Source organism: Nesoenas mayeri, assembly GCF_963082525.1.
Source record: "Nesoenas mayeri genome assembly, chromosome: 5".
NCBI lineage: Eukaryota > Metazoa > Chordata > Aves > Columbiformes > Columbidae > Nesoenas > Nesoenas mayeri.
The window spans coordinates 25995972-26013497 of NC_137548.1; the positions used below are offsets into that span (position 1 = coordinate 25995972).

General features: G+C 43.5%; 2 protein-coding genes across 8 annotated transcripts in view; one reads left to right on the forward strand and one right to left on the reverse strand.

Annotated features, from left to right (window-relative positions):
* The window catches only part of ENTPD5 (ectonucleoside triphosphate diphosphohydrolase 5 (inactive)), a 24948-nt gene extending 16389 nt beyond the window's left edge, over positions 1 to 8559 (forward strand). For all 6 annotated transcript variants that reach the window (XM_080346209.1, XM_080346211.1, XM_080346214.1 and 3 more), the window contains 6 exons: positions 46 to 107; positions 1548 to 1649; positions 2546 to 2686; positions 3028 to 3084; positions 4586 to 4701; positions 4861 to 8559. In XM_080346209.1, the coding sequence (XP_080202335.1) occupies positions 46 to 107; positions 1548 to 1649; positions 2546 to 2686; positions 3028 to 3084; positions 4586 to 4701; positions 4861 to 4947 (565 nt within the window). In that variant the 3' untranslated portion in view covers positions 4948 to 8559. The remainder of the gene's footprint in view (positions 1 to 45; positions 108 to 1547; positions 1650 to 2545; positions 2687 to 3027; positions 3085 to 4585; positions 4702 to 4860) is intronic.
* Positions 2211 to 17434, reverse strand: COQ6 (coenzyme Q6, monooxygenase; the record flags this gene model as incomplete). 2 transcript variants are annotated; one of them, XM_080346208.1, is made up of 12 exons in its annotated part: positions 2211 to 2538; positions 10315 to 10481; positions 10904 to 11019; positions 12135 to 12337; positions 12756 to 12863; positions 13250 to 13312; positions 13409 to 13516; positions 13877 to 14007; positions 14450 to 14573; positions 15713 to 15771; positions 16390 to 16524; positions 17275 to 17431. In XM_080346208.1, the coding sequence occupies 12 exons, from the start codon at positions 17303 to 17305 to the stop codon at positions 2470 to 2472; spliced, it is 1314 nt and encodes a 437-aa protein (XP_080202334.1). In that variant the 3' UTR covers positions 2211 to 2469. The 2 variants fall into 2 exon arrangements, with proteins under 2 accessions (XP_080202334.1, XP_080202333.1); XM_080346207.1 differs by lacking the exon at positions 2211 to 2538 and adding an exon at positions 8591 to 9214 and having other exon boundaries at positions 17275 to 17434.
* Between the last annotated feature and the right edge of the window lie 92 nt (positions 17435 to 17526).

A 17526-nucleotide genomic window follows, 5' to 3' on the forward strand; every position in this document is an offset into this window, starting at 1 on the left:
CAGAGGTGCAAGAATTCAAATTCTAATGTCTATCTTTGTTTGCAGCTATTTGGGGTTTGGACTAAAAGCTGCCAGACTAGCAACGCTTGGAGCTTTGAATGTGGAAGGTATGGTCATATCGTAAAACATCCAAGATTTTTGAAGAGATAGTTGGACTTAGAGTTGTGTCAGCAGTCCATTTCCTGTGTCTTCACTTCTGTATCCTGTGCTTTTCTATGTTTTCACTGGTATAGATCTGTCTGGAAATAGGCTACCGCTTGTTAAGGAGGTGTCTTGTGAGACAGCTGCTTTTCCCTATTTCCAGGTTCAGCCAGCAGTGAGACTGGGTGTAAATTCCAGAAAATCACCCATGGGAATATACAAACACCATATAGACGTGGCCAGCCACGAACTCACAGCTCTACAAGTTTCCACAGAAACACCAACAGCACTAATAGATCCTTTTCTTAAGGATGGCTGCTTAGGCCAAACCCACATTATATTCTAGATTGCTCCGGTATCTGCCTAGTCTGCTGTGTTCCCTCAGGCTTCCTGTTGGATTCACTGACTAGTCTAGCTTGAAGTCCACAAACATTTCACACACACTGTCACTCACAAAACTGAATCCATACTCACATTCCTGAGTCTTTCCAGTCTCTGACCCAGGCCTTAAGCTCTTCCAGTCCTCATGCCCAGACCTTGGGCCTTTTGTCCAGTCTCTGGACAGTATCTGGGGTCTTTCCACCTTTTGGATTCATACTTGCAAGCTAGATGGACTTGTATTGGTTACTGGAATGTACTCAAAAGTAGTTTGGAAAAGAATTTAAGAAGAAGATAGGACAGACTGCAGCAACTGGTCACGAGGCTCAACCAGAGCAGCATACTGGCCAGCTGCCTGCTTAGTTGCAATTGCCTTCTTTTACCATCCCCTCCATTTTCCCACACTTGTGCTTCCCTGATCCCGTGCTTGCCCCTTTCCCTGCATTTGAGCCTGCCCTTAAATATCCTGTAGTAAATTTTGCACAGTTCCATAATCCCCCTCAATCACTGTGTAAGAAGTTTGCTTTCCCTGTGAGACCTGTACTTGCCACAATAATCATGTATTCTTCTCATCAGTTACAGTATTTCTGGTTGGACCCTGCAAGGGTACATTCAGTGGTTCCTGTAGTGGCCATTGATCTTAGGAGTTTTTGTCTTTGTTGCTCAGTCATTTTGTTTGTCTTGGTTATCTGCTGTTTGTTAGGGTTTGTCTATCTGTGTGTTTACTACCTCTCTTGTTTCTTCTCTTCTGTGGTGAGCAGGCATTATCCAGATATCCTTGTACCATTTATCTCTCATTAACAAATGACAAGCCCAGCCGCTCTGCAGCTCACAGAGCAAAATAGCCACAACTTTTCCAGACTGAGATTGGTCCGTAATTCATGATCATGTGCAGCATCTGTCAATTCAGATTTTCTTACTTTTGCTTAAAGACCTTAATAAGGCTTTCAGCCTTTTCTGGTTCTGCATATTGATTGATAACTATGTTAATATTTACCCTTTGACTCTCCCCTCTGGTTTCATTCCAGCTGTGGATGGACAAATGTTCCGCAGTTCTTGTTTGCCAAAGCAGCTGGAGGCAGAGTGGCATTTCGGGGGAGTGAAATACCAGTATGGTGGCAACAAAGAAGGTAAGCTAAGGAGACTTGTTGCTTCTTGTAAGATATCTTGTCTTCAGAATCTGAGATTTTTCTTGGCAGATACTTCATCAGTTACCTTGTATTGTGAAGGATACCTGCCTGATCATAATGTGGACTTTTGACAGAGCCAAAGCAAAATCTGAGGCTTTAAGACTAGCTGGCCTGTACCGTCCATATTCTGGCTCTGATCTATTATTACAAATACTACTTGTATAGGCAATGTGAAGTTACTTGTGCAAGTAAGAGAGTTTTTCTGAGGCTTTGAGCTAAGTACAAAAACTCGGGCTGTGTTAGGGTACAATAACTGGTAGGCCAAAGTGTATCTATCTCACTTGTGGAACTTTTTCTTAAGATACTATCCCTAATGCTGTATCCAGGGGGTGAAGCTGCTGCCATCAGTGCCTAGAACACACTCCTTTGGTGACTTGTGTTGCTCTGCTTTACAACAGGGAAACATGAGAACTGACTTGCAGATTTGGTGTATGCAGGTTGATAAAATGATGATGTGACGGGGAGGGATATTAAGGTTCTATCCAGCAGGTGGTAGCAGAAGTAAATGAAATGTTCAGTGATCTGCAGTCCACATAACATAACAATGGGAGTTTTGCCTGATGTGAAGGAAGCTTTTCATGCACCTACTGCTAGTTCGCTCAGCACACCTTTCAAATATTGCTATGATCTGCTCTAACCAGTTCCACTAGATAGCGATCTAGAGTCCTTGCCTGGATGCAGGTGCCATGATGGGTTACAGCAGGGATATATAAGCTCTTCTCACCTTTTCTGATGCTTTCATTTCTGCTTGTTCCCTTTTTCATCCTATTGCCACTGATTCTTCCATCACCTGGATATGTCTCTTAGGCTCACTCCATCTGTGTTTGTCCTGACAGGAGAAACAGGATTCAAGCCTTGCTACTTGGAAGTACTCAAGGTTGTCAAAGGGAAACTACATCAACCAGATGAGATTCGTGGAAGTTCCTTCTATGCTTTCTCCTATTACTATGATCGTGCAGTTGACACCAACCTAATTGGTAAATTGGTTTGGGATAACATACTGTGTGTGAGCATGTCAACCAGAAGGTAGACAGAGAAACCCTGGAGGCTGGAGCCACAGGGAGCAGTGAAGAGGAACAGTGCTGAGAAATACATGAAATGCCTTCAGGGAATGTGTATCTGTCAGTGCAGTTTGATGTTCAGAGTTCAGCAAAAGAGACTTGTGCTCTGAGTTCCAGTGATACTTGCAGTTCTGTCCTCTGTTACCAACAGATCTCACTCTTAGCCCAGCATGACCGAGTTGCACTCTAGGGACAATTTAGATATAGAACACAAATGCTTTCAAGTTTATTATGTTTTCTCGCCTCTTCCTTTTCAGATTATGAACAGGGAGGTGTTCTGGAAGTTAAAGATTTTGAAAGAAAAGCCAAAGAAGGTAACTGTCATGAGAGTTCTGAAACTGGTGGGGTTGAGAAATAACAAAGATGTGAATGTCTGTAGGGAGTACCTAATGTGAGTTTGACTTTTGAAAAAAAGTTTGTTTAGACTTATTCCATTTACACCTTCCTTGTCATGTTAGCACTTATAGAGCAATGAGGGGAAACAAAGTATTAGCAGCTTCCCAGTTGTGTTCAGGAAAGGAGATGATAGTTCATAAATGTAAGTACAAAAGAGAGTTTGCTGTATCAAGAGCTCCACTGTCAGTACAAAGGAGAGTTTGCTGTATCAAGAGCTCCTGCTGTCAAACTGCAGCTCTCTCGAGTTTAAAACAATGCTGACTTCTGTAAGTGTCACCTTAAATCCTTTTTAATCTCTAACAAAATGCAGGAGAGAGCAGAGCTTACGTCTGACAGCCTCTTCTGCATTCCTTTCCCTCGCCCTGACTTTTTTTTGTGAATGCTCGTTCTGGTTTTGTACCTCCTCCTGTGAAAAAAGAGCTGCTGCCTTGCTATGCTATTGATGGCTGAAACCTTAGCTTACAGAGCAAGACATTACCTCTGAATTGTGATCATCCTCATGATGAGTAGTAGACCATATTTGTCACCACAAGATGCTGAATTATGTAGTACAGGAATGACAATGACTTTTTTCTAAAATGTGACCTAAATGTAATGATTTTTCAATTAAACTTAGTCTCCCTAGAAATCCAAATGGTTTGAAACAGTTTGAGTGTGGGGTGTTTGTTTTCCCCCTGGATACTGAAAGAGCTTATTTCCAAAGAGGCAGCTAAGATGTTATCTAACACCATCAAACCATTTATTTAGCTTTAAAGCATCAGGACATGATAATTCTGTGATCCTAAATAAACACTGCTCTTTCTCATTTCAATGGTAGGAAGCTGCTGCTTATCAGTTTCATAAAAGAAATGAACTCTGCTCTTGATGCTTGTGGAACAGGGCAGTAACAGTAAGCCTAGAAGATGACGCTTAGTGTAAATCCATTTCTGAGTCACTGCCACACTTACGTGGCACCTTGACTTAGCTGCTGTGAGCGGTTGGCTGGGCAGTAGCCTCTTTCATGTCCTTTGACATGTGGTTGGAAAAAAGATGAAAGAAGCTGCCAGCCTAGAAGGTGAAGTCCATTGCTGGAGCCATCTTTGGAGACTAGGCAAGGAAGACAAATGATGCTGCATTCTCCCTGCCAGTTATCAGTTGAACAGAGATTCAGGCTTCAAAATAACTGTGTGGATTATGCTGCTGTAATAAAAGCTGTACTTCTGATAGAGTTAAGAGAAACTGGAAGTGCTACACAGTTTATTCTCTGGTGTTACAGAACAGCTGGGTGGCATGTACCATGTGTCATATGTATCCATTAATAGAAGCGGGTGGGTTGTTTTAGAGGGCTTTGGCTTGAGGTCAGTTCAAGTGTATAACATGGATAAAAGCTCCTTTATTTTGCTGAGATCTCTTTTTTTGTTTTTTCTCTTCCATCTCTAGTCTGTGATAACATGGAAAGGTACAACTCAGCCAGTCCTTTCCTCTGCATGGATCTCACTTACATCACTGCTTTACTGAAGGAAGGTTTTGGATTTAGAGACAACACACTCCTACAGGTGAGAAAAACAGTTAAATCCCAAAGCCAGCTTCCAAATTTCTCTCATCAATCAACATTCATTAGTTCATTTCCAGGGACATTAGTGTAGTTGTTGTCGTCTATGCAACATATGAATTTAGAGAATTGTTAGCAACAACTTATTTTTCTCCCTTTATAGTTAACAAAGAAAGTGAACAACATAGAGACAAGCTGGACTTTGGGTGCTACTTTTCACCTGCTGCAGTCTCTGGGGATAACCCACTGAGGCGTGTCATTCCTGTGGACTTCAGCATTTCTGAAAGGCTGAGAAAGTGAATTGAAATCTCCAGGTGTGTTGTTCAGCTGGAGCTGGTCACAGAGCAGAACATGGACCAAAGCTATAGAACAGATCTTCACGCAGGATTAGCACCGTGCATAATGAGAGTTGCCACAGTATGATTTATAGTTGTGATTGCCATAAATGATCCAGAAGCTGCCTTCTGAAAGTCAAGAGGCCTAAACTCCAGCAGAGTATCCGCAAGGGGCTCAAAGCCGGCTTTCACCAGCACATTGTAGAGCATCCCATTGCTAGAAGCACAGAGTATCTGGCATGTGGTGGTAGACTACAGACACATGATTTCCCCCTTTTATTTTAAACATACATAACTTAAGTTTGCTCATGAGATGTTAAATACAGAAATTTAAGATGGCATCAAGTCATTCAGAGAAAAGTGAGCGACTCTGGATGCTGCCAGCCTCAGCATTCCATGTACCCAGCTATTAGCTAATACATTGCAAAGACTCCAGCCTTTCAAAGGGCCTGCTTACAAGCACACTTTGGGCATGGTTTTGGCAGAAGTGTTGGCTAAAATGTGGGTTATAACATACCAAGCATTTCTTCAGGCAGCAGTTGTTTCCTAAGCAGAATGTGTGCCTGGCTGTTGGTGTTCGTTTTGCTGTCTTTTACAGGTTGATGCTGCTATACGATACATCTGGCTACCAGACCTGATAACGTGATTCATGTAGCTGTAGCACATTGTGTTGGCACAACTAGACAGCACTGCCAACAATTTAAACTCCACTGCCGAAAGAAATGCTTGTCACATTACACCCATGAGGACTTGAAGGGTGCAGCCAGCTGAAATGGCCGATCCAAGAGCTTGCTTTGCTGCGAGAGGCAGTTTCATTTCTCTGCTCTCAGCAGGGTGCTCCCACAGCTGCCTTTCCTCTGATGCTGGTGCTCCTCAGGTTTGTCAGTGAACTCATTCACGACACCAAGCTTGAGTTAAATCAGCTCACCAGAGTCAACTGTAGCACTAGCACAGGGGAAACAAGCACTGCACAGCCCCGGAGAGCTGCTGGGCCAGCGAGCTGTTAGAACACCACTGCTGGTTTTGTGGGAGTGAGCTCTAAGGTGTGGTTTCCTATTTGAAAGTGTGGACTTACTTATTGCTTCCTGCGTTCTCCTCAGGAACCACCTCTGATTGCAGAGCTATGGTGAAACAAGTTTTTTCAGTTGCTTAATAGATGAAAATAGGGGGAGTGACATTAGCATCAGAAACAGAGGGAAAACAAGAACAGAGGTAGCTTTGCTTTCTTATCCCTTGTTTGCTTATCCATTGCCCATTTAAAATTGTCTCTAATTCAGTATGGTGCAGTTGGACCCATATGTATGCAGCCCTGCATTGTTCTGGAATTATATTTATTATATACAGCAGGGCTTTAGGAATAGTGCATCCAATGAAGGGGATGCAGCTGTTGAGGAAGCCCAAGAGTTCTGTCAGGATAGCACAAAGCTTCTTGAGTGGAATTTTAAGTGGATTTTGCCATCGTTCACACCAAACACATAGAAGCAATGGAAGGTCAATATATTAAATAAAGCATCTTGTCAGATAGGCTAGAAAGCTGGCCTGTAGAATCCTGGTTTTCTTGTTTAATTGGCTGTAAAGAAAATCAAGATGGCTCAAATACCTTCAAGCGCAGACCTTGCATTGTCCTAAATAGAAACAGCTGTAGAGACAACTTTTTCCATCCCATGAAATAGTTGGCATCTAGCTCATCCATTTGCTCCTATTTAGCAAAAATTTAATATCTTCTACTCCCCATGGAATGTGTAACATCAAGATGAATTTAGCCCAGTCAAAAGAAGACAGGTGTTACTCGCATGACTAAGGAAGGCTTTTATCCACTAATCTCTTGTGATGAACACTTTCCTGTCAGGCCCTTAGCTCTTTGCTATGACACACCTTTCCCACTTCTGTAAAACCAAAGACTTCACGCTACCTTCTCTGCAAACTGGATTTGAAAATAATTTGTAATTGCCAGCAAGGGGAGGAAGTAGCACACTCAGGCCCTCACTAATCATTTCAAGCAGACTTAAAAATCATTTCAAAGACTTAGAAATTTGCCTTACTGTGAACATTAGCTCACTTCCTCTAGTTAGCAGCATAAGTTTGATGGTGGCTGACTAAGCTACCGCCTTCTCACATCTCAGGTTCTACAGCACCAGGGTGCAAGGTGTGCTTTTGATTGAGCAAGTTCAGTCAGCAACAAGAGTCCAAGGGCTGGGGATGGAGCTAACTGGACTTGTCCCACCACTGACACCTTGCTGTAAATTCAGGCTGTTTCTTTCAAATATGATCTGCTCATCCTACCTGTCCTATCCCTTACCATAATCTGTTTGAGATCCATGTTGGGAAGTTCCTCAATGTCACATCAAAGTTCTGTCCCTTCCTCAATAGGAGCTTCTGTTTGAACATGAAGAAAGTCGTTGTGGCCTCTTCTCAACCATAACTATTTCTTATTCTCCTTCCTAGTGTTTGGCAAAACTTAGTATATAGTCTGGTTTGCACAACGAACACATTCATTTTGTTTTCAGTGAACAACTGTATTCACTTTCATATTCTCAAAGAGCACAGAGTAGGATGCAGTAGTTACTAGCCAGGCTGCATGACTCCTGAGAACTAGGTAATTTAATGATCCAGAAGTCTCAGTCTGAGCCAGTGCTATGACAAACTCCTACCACATCTTGGGGCTACGAGGCATAAGCAGTGAGGCTGTATTTGAAACAGGAGAGGAAGGTGGGGTGTGATGCGTAAGGAACAACCAGCAGCAGCGTATCTGCCAGCTGCACAGACACTGGCCCCGAGGAGTACTGCAGGGCTGGGTTTTGTTTGAAGGGAGGGTGCTCTAGAACAAGACGGGTAGCCTGCAGAGGAAGTTTATTTTCTGCATTCTTTGCCTCAGACTCTGGTACTACAAATGCTAGGTGGGAGCATCTGCTTCCCAGCACCAAAGTTGCATGAAATCTGAATGCTCAGGGCCTTCCTTGGTCAGTGGCACAATTCATTCACTGAAGCATAACTGCTGCTCTCTACCAGGGGCCTGATCCTGCAGTCATGAGAGAAACAAAAACTCAGCTAAAGGTTTCTTTTGCGAGGAATTGCAGAATTGAGCCCCTGCTGTTTACATCTGAACTAGTCAAGGTGGGTGGGGGATCCAGAGAAGCCAGTTGAGTCCTCACACTTATCCTAGTGCAATGAGATTATTTATTAGCTTAACTAAAGACTCAGGAGCCTGTTAATAGAAGAGTTCTACTTGCAGCCCTGATTTTGATCTCCTCCTTCCTAACGTCTTTTAGCTGGTCTCTAACAGGAACTGTCTGATATGAGTGACTGAAGAAGCACAAGTAATGGCTTTCAGTTCAAACCTTATGTTTCGTTCTTTCTGCTGTTAATTCTCAAGAGTGGTTAACCATATGTGTAAGTCTTGCCCACGGGCAGTGCTCACTTAATGTTGCGAGTGTTAAATGTCTAATGCAGAGGCTGGTGTTTGGAACCTAAGACAGAATATCTTGAATATCTATTTTAGTAATTAAAGCATTTTTAACAATGTTCAAGATGTTGTGGTGCAGTTTTCTTTCCTAGACATTATTGTTGTCTTGCATTTCTTTTTCAGAGCCCTTAAGACTCACCAGTTCCACAAGAAAAAACATTAAATAAAGCACCAACAGAAGGGTAGGGAAAAGGGTGAAAGAGACAAATCAGTTTTAAGACGTATCTGTCATCATGAGTTGGCTCTCCTGTACTGAAAACTACCCCTCCTTTCTGAGTCCAGAAAGTGCTAGGAAGCCAGGAGTGACACTCCAGCTCTAGAAAGCACATCAGAAAAAAATGAAATAATTAAGCAGCAGAAAGTGTAGCTGGCAAAATTCAGCACTGTGTTTGCCAAAAGACCACTGTTTCCACCTCCGTCTTCAACTCAAAAGGCCAAAATTAAAAGCACATTGTACAGATAGTTCTGTGACTGAAGACATCATGGTACTACAAGAAGAGACCACAAATCCTCTTGAGGAGAGCAGATGAGACAGTTTTTGCACAAACCAGTGGATGATGTAATACACAACTCAATCCCTCAGCTTTATTGTTAAATTAAAATAGCACAATTCAAAGATTCAAGTCAGTCCCAGTCCTTCCAAGGGCAATGCATTCCCTGGCAAGCTGCTGTTCCAAACTGACAACAGATCACTTACTAGCAAAAGCCATGATTTGCTCCTAAAAAGGGGAAATAAAAAGATAAGTGATTTGTAAACTGGTAGTAAGCATACATTCTAGAAAGCAGCTGTAGACATGTTTCTTTTTAAATATATGAACAACAGTTCTTTGTTGATCTTTCTAGCCAAGTGCAAGCACCCATCCCTGTACGCTAGAAAACTGAAGAAGTTGCAGCATTCCTTTCCCTCCCAAGCTTCACAAAACAGGTGTTACAACAGGTTCTGTGCTCAGAAAAAGCAGTCTCCATTTGGTTTTCTGCTTTAAACAGAAAAAATCTGAGCACTGAAGCAGCAGCATTGTCAATGGCAGCTACTACTGAGCAATCTACTGCTCTTCAACTCATGTAGTGTCTCAACCATGACTCTGCCACAAAGGAAATAGGCCACCTGTGTTTAACTGGAATAAGATGATTTGATTTGTGGAATAAAGCATCCAAATCCAGAAATGAGGAATCTGCTTTGAGGGTGCTTGGGAGCTTACAGAGCAGGTGGCTCAAGGAACCTCATGAAAACCCAGCAACTAGGTTAAGACGGTGCAAACTTCAGGCAGGTTGCAAAGAGAGTGTCTGTTTAAGACTGAACCTCCTCACCGCTGCCTTTCTCAGGTAACTTCCATTTGAGACTTGCACTTCTGCCACGAGGGAACAATTTAACAAGGCAAAACAGTACAGAAACAGCCATCTGAGCTGCACACCACATCTGTCAAGTCACCTGACATCTTCTTCTTGCTGAAGATGTGTTTTTGTAGGGCTGTTTTTTCATAGTGCATTTCTGGAATACAGTTCAAGGTTCCACATTTTCATGCCATAGCAAAATAAAGCCAAAGACTTCTGATGACTTCTAACATCTAACTACTGATACAGACCACACACATAGATCCTTATTTTCCCTTGTACTGCACGAGAAACTAGTTATGTCTGAGCTGTCAGTTTCAACACAGTCATGGAACTTCTCAGGCTTATTCAGGACACAAAACCTCATAAGCAGCATTTTCCAACCAAAAATGCTTGATTTTAAAGAAAAAAAATCTTCACAACTTGTGTATGTTTCAAGAATAGTTCCACACTCTTTCCAGGGCCCCCACTAAAGCGAGATTCTTACTTTCAGAGGAGGCAGGGCATTTGTTGCTTGCAATCCCCATGTCCTCAGCAACACCAAAGGAGCCAGCCTCGTAGAGTAAAGCCTCTTGAGCACATCAATGGCAGCTATCAAGGAGACATTGTGCCTCTGCCGTTCTGTCTCAAACTTTAGGAGATGTTTTAAAGAGCCTGGAAGAGATAATTGAGTGCTCCTATTAAAATTTACTTGCTACAAACAATTGTGCATCTTATCTATATAGCAGTCTCCACTGACAACTGAAAACACAGCACAGAGAAATGGTCCATCTTAATAAAGGCCTCCTTCCGCCAGGTAGTGCTCTTCATCTCACCACCTCGTCAACTACCATCCTGCAGAACTTTCTTTTTGTTTTAAAGCAGTTTCAAGATTTGTGGGATGGAAAGGCATCCATAACTGCTCCACAGCCAATGTGCATCAGAACACTTTTGCTTCAGAGGTGCTTGTGCCTTTCAAACACAAGCCAGCAGCACCCTTAACCTGCAAGAGAGGTAATGCTTGTCCTGCTGTTAGCAGTGAAGGCCTGTAAGACTCATCAGTCTCTTACTGCCACTTCATTGTCCTGGATTCTTACCTAGATCGCTCCCATTGAAAGCTGCTACACTGAGGTGATGAGCTAAACATGCAATATCACCAAAGCCCAGGTTTACACCTTGTCCTGCAAGTGGGTGGACTCTGTGTGCTGCATCCCTGGAGGAAGAGAAGACAGAAATTTATATTCCTTTTGGAAGAAAGCTGTAACAGCTGACAAACTCCAGACAGGATCAGTATAGCACTCCTCACCTCTTCGCAATGAACACCACCTTACAGCAGCACATGTGCTTTACCCAGTACCTCCTTGCATGCTACACTGAACTACCTGCCTGCCTCTCCAGTTGTAAGAAGCAAGACAAAGGGGAGATAACAAAAAAGCAGTTCTGAAAGGAAAAATTATAAAGAGGTGACTAGCCAAAGTCCTCTCTCAGATCACATGTGGAACAGGCCTTAATGTTTTTGTAAGTGAACTCAGCACAACAGGAGGTACATCACTAGCACATTCCACAAACACAAAGTAGACAGACATCATGAATACAAAGGCAAAATGGGACATTATTGAATAAAACCAAAATCAAATTATTTTATGAGCAGATGTATCTATAAACGACAAAGTCAGACACTGATAAGGGAGTCTTAAAGAAATGAAATTATTTCTGGGTATGAAATGTAAGATCATGTACTTCACCAAGCTATAAAGCACAGAGTGCTGCTAAGCAGAGTGGCTCACAAGCAGGAAATACAAAAAGTATCTGCAGTGTAATATGGCATGTGGGAATTACTATAAGCTACCAGCGCATTGATTGCAGCTGTGGTGGAGAAAAAAGCCCATGCAGCCTTAGAATGTAAAAGACGAGATATTTTCCTATTTCTATAGACCACCCTACAAGAGCCTATGACATCCCTTTGACATTTATGTTCAAGATTGGTGAGTTTAAAACTCAGACTGGCACACAGAATGGCTGCTCCAGTGTTTGTGGAAGTACAGGTCCAGCATGAGATACAGGATTGTTTCACTGAACACAAACCAGAAAAGGGAAATAATTATCTCACAATGTAAACAGCAAGCACACACAATGGACAGAGAGCTACTTATACAGAAGGACTTTGTTGGCACAAGAGCACATGGTACAAACCAGGCCTGGATAAAGTCAAACAGAAACTATAAATTACTTCTAACCATCTAATTTGTTGACCAGAAGTCGCTACACTCGCATCATTTCTAACCACACGCCACCCACTCACACAAGGGCTACCACTGGGGACCTTACCCAATCAGAGCCACACGGTGGTGGACGTACTCTGTCGCATGCCCCATTCCGAGAGGGAACATGGCTCGGCTCTCTGGATCTACTTTAGCCACGCTCGGGGGCAGCTGACGGACAGCAGTTCCTGAGGGTTTCAGGAGGGAAATAGCAGATCGAAACATGGCCCCCGCAGTATCAATGAAGTCAGTGTGGTTTACATTGCTCCACTGAAAAAACAAACAGATCTTCAGATGTTAAATTGAACTAGACATATGAAAGAATCTAGTTGAAAAAAAATAAATCCGAATGAGCTCCAAATACTGAATTTTAATCACTTGGACAAAATTATGCAGTAGAAGAAACTATCTTCATCATTTCAAGACATAAAAGTTTCCAGCTAGGATAAGCTTACCCTTCCCACTGTTTGGAAATTTATTTCTACTTCTTCTGTGACTTTCAGAATTAACCTAATTCAGTCCCAAGGAGTCATCCCTTCTTTGCTAAGTGCCTTTTTAATATCACGCTCGCCAGAGGAAGGAACTTGGGAATCTACCTCTCCCATGACTATCCTTTCAGCTGTAGGGTTCCGTTATATTTCCCATGATTACAACAGAGCTTCACACCCACCCCAAGGCTGATACTCACAAAGGCAGAGTTGATGCTATCCACAAAACTTTCCTCATCCATAGCAAGAAGTTCTGATGCATGTTCATGAGATGTAGACCAGACCAGAGAGCTGGCAGTGTCAGACAGCTAGTTTAAGAGAATGTCAAGAGTAAGTATCAAAAGAAGCAAAAATAAACGATCAGTGCAAAGATTTCCCCACTGCCCTGCCCCACACCAGTCCCTCTGCACCTTACTCTTCCAACCCAACTTTCTACAAGTGGGAAATACCAAGGATAAAGTGAGAGGGCAAGAGAGGAAAACAAGCGCAATAACTGAAAAGTCATGGGGAGATGGACAAATTGTTAAGAGAAAGAACCAACATAGAAAGGTACAAACAGAAGCAAAGTTACTAGAAAACAGACTAAAAACTACAAACAAACAAACAAACCAAACAACAAAAAAAAACCCCACGAAAACAAAAAACCACAACCAACCAAACAAAAAAGAACTACAGAGACCACGAGTCATCTTACTGGAAGAAGCGCAATTGGCCCTGTGGGAAGGAACCTCTGCCACGCTACGTTATTGTCTGTGGCCTACAGTGGAAAGAAGCAAATGGACAAACTAGTAACCTGGATCACCTTCTTAAGCTGTTCTACTGTTTACGGAAGAGTCAACTAGCAGAATATCACCTCAGACAAATGAAGAGTTGCCACAACAGCTGACTGGTCGTACTGATGCTCAATGTTCTTAATTTCTGCTTCCTTCCGGACTACAGAGTTATGACCATCTGCACCAATCTGCAAAACAAAGAGATACAAAGCAATCTCTTCAGCAGCTCCTAAGAAAGCCACTAATCCAGTCTACAAAACTCAGCCTGCATGTATGCATTTTTTGTTTATTCACCAAAAAAAAAATTAAAAAAAAAACCAGAAAAGGGGGCCCATTCTGCTCTTGTCCAACTCAGTACAGCCTTCTTGCATCAGGTACGGAAAAGGCTGCACACCGCATCACATAGCATCTCTGACAGAGTTAGCCACTCACCTCACTCAAGCCCTCCACGTGGGTGGAGCGGCACACACGGAATCAGAACCAAATCCAGTGGAAAGGACTTGGGTGAGAGATGACGCCTGATCAACAGAAATAAAAAGTTTAGTTACCAGCAGTTTGGTCTGAAGTCTGCGTCCATCAGCTAACTCAATTTGGACCCAAGGGCTTGTGTCACAGCTGTGAGTGGGAAGGGGCCAGGTATACCCGACTGCTCTGCTCCCGTAGAAAACCTCCACCCGGTCTGATGGGAACACAAAGTACCGCAGTCACAGCATGACACAGAAATAAAAAAAGGAAACATCACTACAAGAGCAAAGGCCGCATGTCTTAATGGCACCCTAAGAGCTGACCCTACAGTCCCCAAGGCACCCTGAAAGAATAGATCTGGCCAACCCTTTGTCACTGCAAGGCCTGCTCTGGATAGAAAGTTATAGATCTTTTCATTAAGTCTATTTTTGGAGAAACTATGTTCTGGAGAACTACATATGCAACTGCTTTCTTGCTGTGTAGCCTTTGGAAGACAGATTTCTCCCTCCCTCCCCAATCCAAGAAGCTGCCTGTGTCTCAGAATCACTTGTCAGATGAATTGTCTTTCTCCCTCTCATAACTCAGCACACGCAACAGAAGGCAAGTAATGGAAAGCTCTCTGCAAGAAATAAAATATTAAAGAAGTTGTCCATTACCTGCTACTGCATCTAACTGTTTTGTAAGAGCAGACATAATGACATCATTCTCCACTATGTAACCCATGTCATCTAAGTCATCTTTCTCAAAAACAATCATGGCTTCTGAGCAAGCATCCCACACCTACAAAGAAAAAAAAACACTCCATGAAGATACGTGAGATACGTGATAAAGAAGTGATGTTCCTTTCAGGGACTATGAATGCATCCATCCTAGCAGGAAAAGGATGTGGCAACCTAGAAATACAGAACTAGAGAAAACATCCTGGATTACCCTCCATTCTCAGCTACTGAAGTACATGACATAATTCCTTTCATACAACGACTTAGCTTCATTTCAAAAACTAATTGCAAAGAAAGTTTTTTATCCCTACTTCCCTGTTACATAATTAACATATAAAAGTCCCCTCCCACCTTGCTGTGGGTTAAGCCCAGCAGGCAGTCAGCACCATGCACCTGTTCACTCACACCCCTGCAATGGGATGGGCAAGAGAATCAGAAGGGTTTAAGTGTGAAAACTCACGAGCTGAGATAAAGACCATTTAATAGGCAAAGCAAAAGCCGTGCACCCACACAAAGCAAAATAAGGGATTCATTCACTGCTTGCCATGGGCAGGCAGATGTTCAGCCAGCTCCAGGACAGCAGGGATCCATCACATGTAACAGTTACTTTGGAAGACAAATTCCATCACTCCAAATATCCTTTCCTTCTTCCTCCAGCTTTTATTGTTGAGCATGACATCATATGGCGTGGAATATCCCCGTGGTCAGTTGGGGTCAGCTGTCTGGGCTGTGTCCTCTCTCAGCTTCTTGTGCAGCCCCAGCCCACTCACTCTTGGGAAGGTGAGAAGCAGCAAAGGCCTTGGCGCTGTGTAAGCACTGCTCAGCTATAGCTAATACATGCCTGGGTTATCAACAGTTTCCAGCACAAATCCACAACATGGCCCCACACAAGCTACTATGAAGGAAATTAACTCAGTCACAGCCAAAACCAATACACACCTTTACCTTTATTTCCTGACTAGCACCCATGCCTGAGTATCTACAGCTTCCATTAGGAATCAACCTCTCATCCTGTAACACCAAAACTCTGAGGACAGGTATTTCTGAGTAGACTGCTACCCCCAAAGAAGTAACAGGAATCATAATAAGCATGACCTGCCCTTTTCCAAAGCAAAATCATCTTTGGAACGTTAATGTAAGTACTCCTGAGAATTCAGAGTAGACAGACATATAGCGCATTTACAGCCCTAAGTAAGGCACCTGCATTCGCCGGAACGCTTTGAGTCTCAGACTGCAGACATGATCCCAGGCACCAAAACCTGAAAGAGAAAAAGGACACAAATGCGTGGAGATACTGGTTCACATGTGACCTTGAGACCCAAACAAAACTGAAGGTCACTCCACATCCTCCTCCCTCGCTCATTCTCAGTGCCCAGACACCGCTCGCATCATCCCTCAACAGGGCCAGGTCTGCCTTGATACGTTCACATTATTTTACTGTCAGCACCAGCCAGTGGAAAAGAAACAAGAGCTTTCCATGAATGCTGTGACTTAACAGTCAACTCTCATTGTCCTGTCACTGAGTAATAAAACAGACACAGAAATGCATTGTTGTTTAGAACACTTCTTTCTCTGTAAAGAATCAAGACTCAAATCTCTATTTAAAATGAAAATTAATCACAAGAAGTGAGTTTCCAGAGTACAGAGCAATAAGTAATGTCCCAAATGTTTATATAACTAATCAGACCAAGGTACCAGAACAGTTTGCTGTTACCAAGAGAAGCTTGATTCAGCATATAGAATACTAAGAGGCAAAGACAAATAATTCCATTGAGTTTAGGATGAAGACAGCACATGCTCAAAGGGGTTTTGTTTAAACAAAATAAAAACAGCTCAAACATACTGTTAAAAATGTAAACAACAGAAGTCTTTCTTACTGCTTAGGAGGGTTGCTGATCCTGGGGAGATGGAACTGACCCTGTTACTGTAACTCTCTGGCATGCGGTCATATTCTTTCCTAGGACCAGCCTCCAGCAAAGCAATCTTCTTATCATGGAAATGGATATCATGCCCTAAAATATATAAACATATGCTTTGTTACAATGCTTCTGCCAAAAAAATATCATCTTTTATTTCTGTATCAGTAACACCTATGCATTTTTATAAGAAGATAGAATGTGTTTTCTAGATTGTGCATAACATAATCTCATCTTTTGAAAGGTCCCAAACCCGTGCCTGGCAAGGATGTGGGATTCCACTGCCTTAGACGTCAGTGCTGGCGAGGATCCCTATGCTGTCTCAATTCCACTGTGGTCTTGGTCAACAATACAAGCAGAACAATTATAAGTTTGTAGGGTAAACCCTTATTCTTGGCAAATCACTTATTGCTTAGGATCTCTGCCCTTTTGCTCTTCTTTGCACTCCAGAACAGGATCTTGAACATTAAGATCCTAAATGGTAACTACATAGTTATATCACACTATCACCAACATGGATTAATCATTACGGTCCCCTTATAAAAGTACCCGACACTTCACACGCTGAAACACGAAGGTTTCGGCAAAGGTCCCGGTATGATGTTTTCCGTGGCACTGGTGAGACAGCGAGGACAGCGGGACACAAAACCCGCCACTCGCTGAACTCACCCAACACACTGCGGGAGGACCGAAGACCCCCGAGCCCTCACAGCACGGCGGCACGGCAGCAGGGCCAGTCCGCCGCCGGCTGGGCGGCCCTGAGCGCAGCCCCCGCGGGGACGGCGACGGCCGGGCTGACGGCACCCGGGACACCGCCCGCAGCGGGCGGGAAGGTCACAGCCTTACCCAGCACGGCGGCCATGGCGCTCCCGACCATCCCCCCGCCCGACACCACCACATCGTAGAGCGGCGCGGCGGCGGTGACAGAGCGGAGCGGCGCCCGAGGGCCGGCCCGCAACCGCCCAGCCAGCGGGGCCAGCAGCCCCCTACCACACACAACCGCCATGGCTGCGGAAGTGACGACACGCCAACCGCCTCCCAGCGGAAGTCGCTCTGAAAAACCATGACAACGCAGCCTGCCTGGGGGAGGGCGCTACA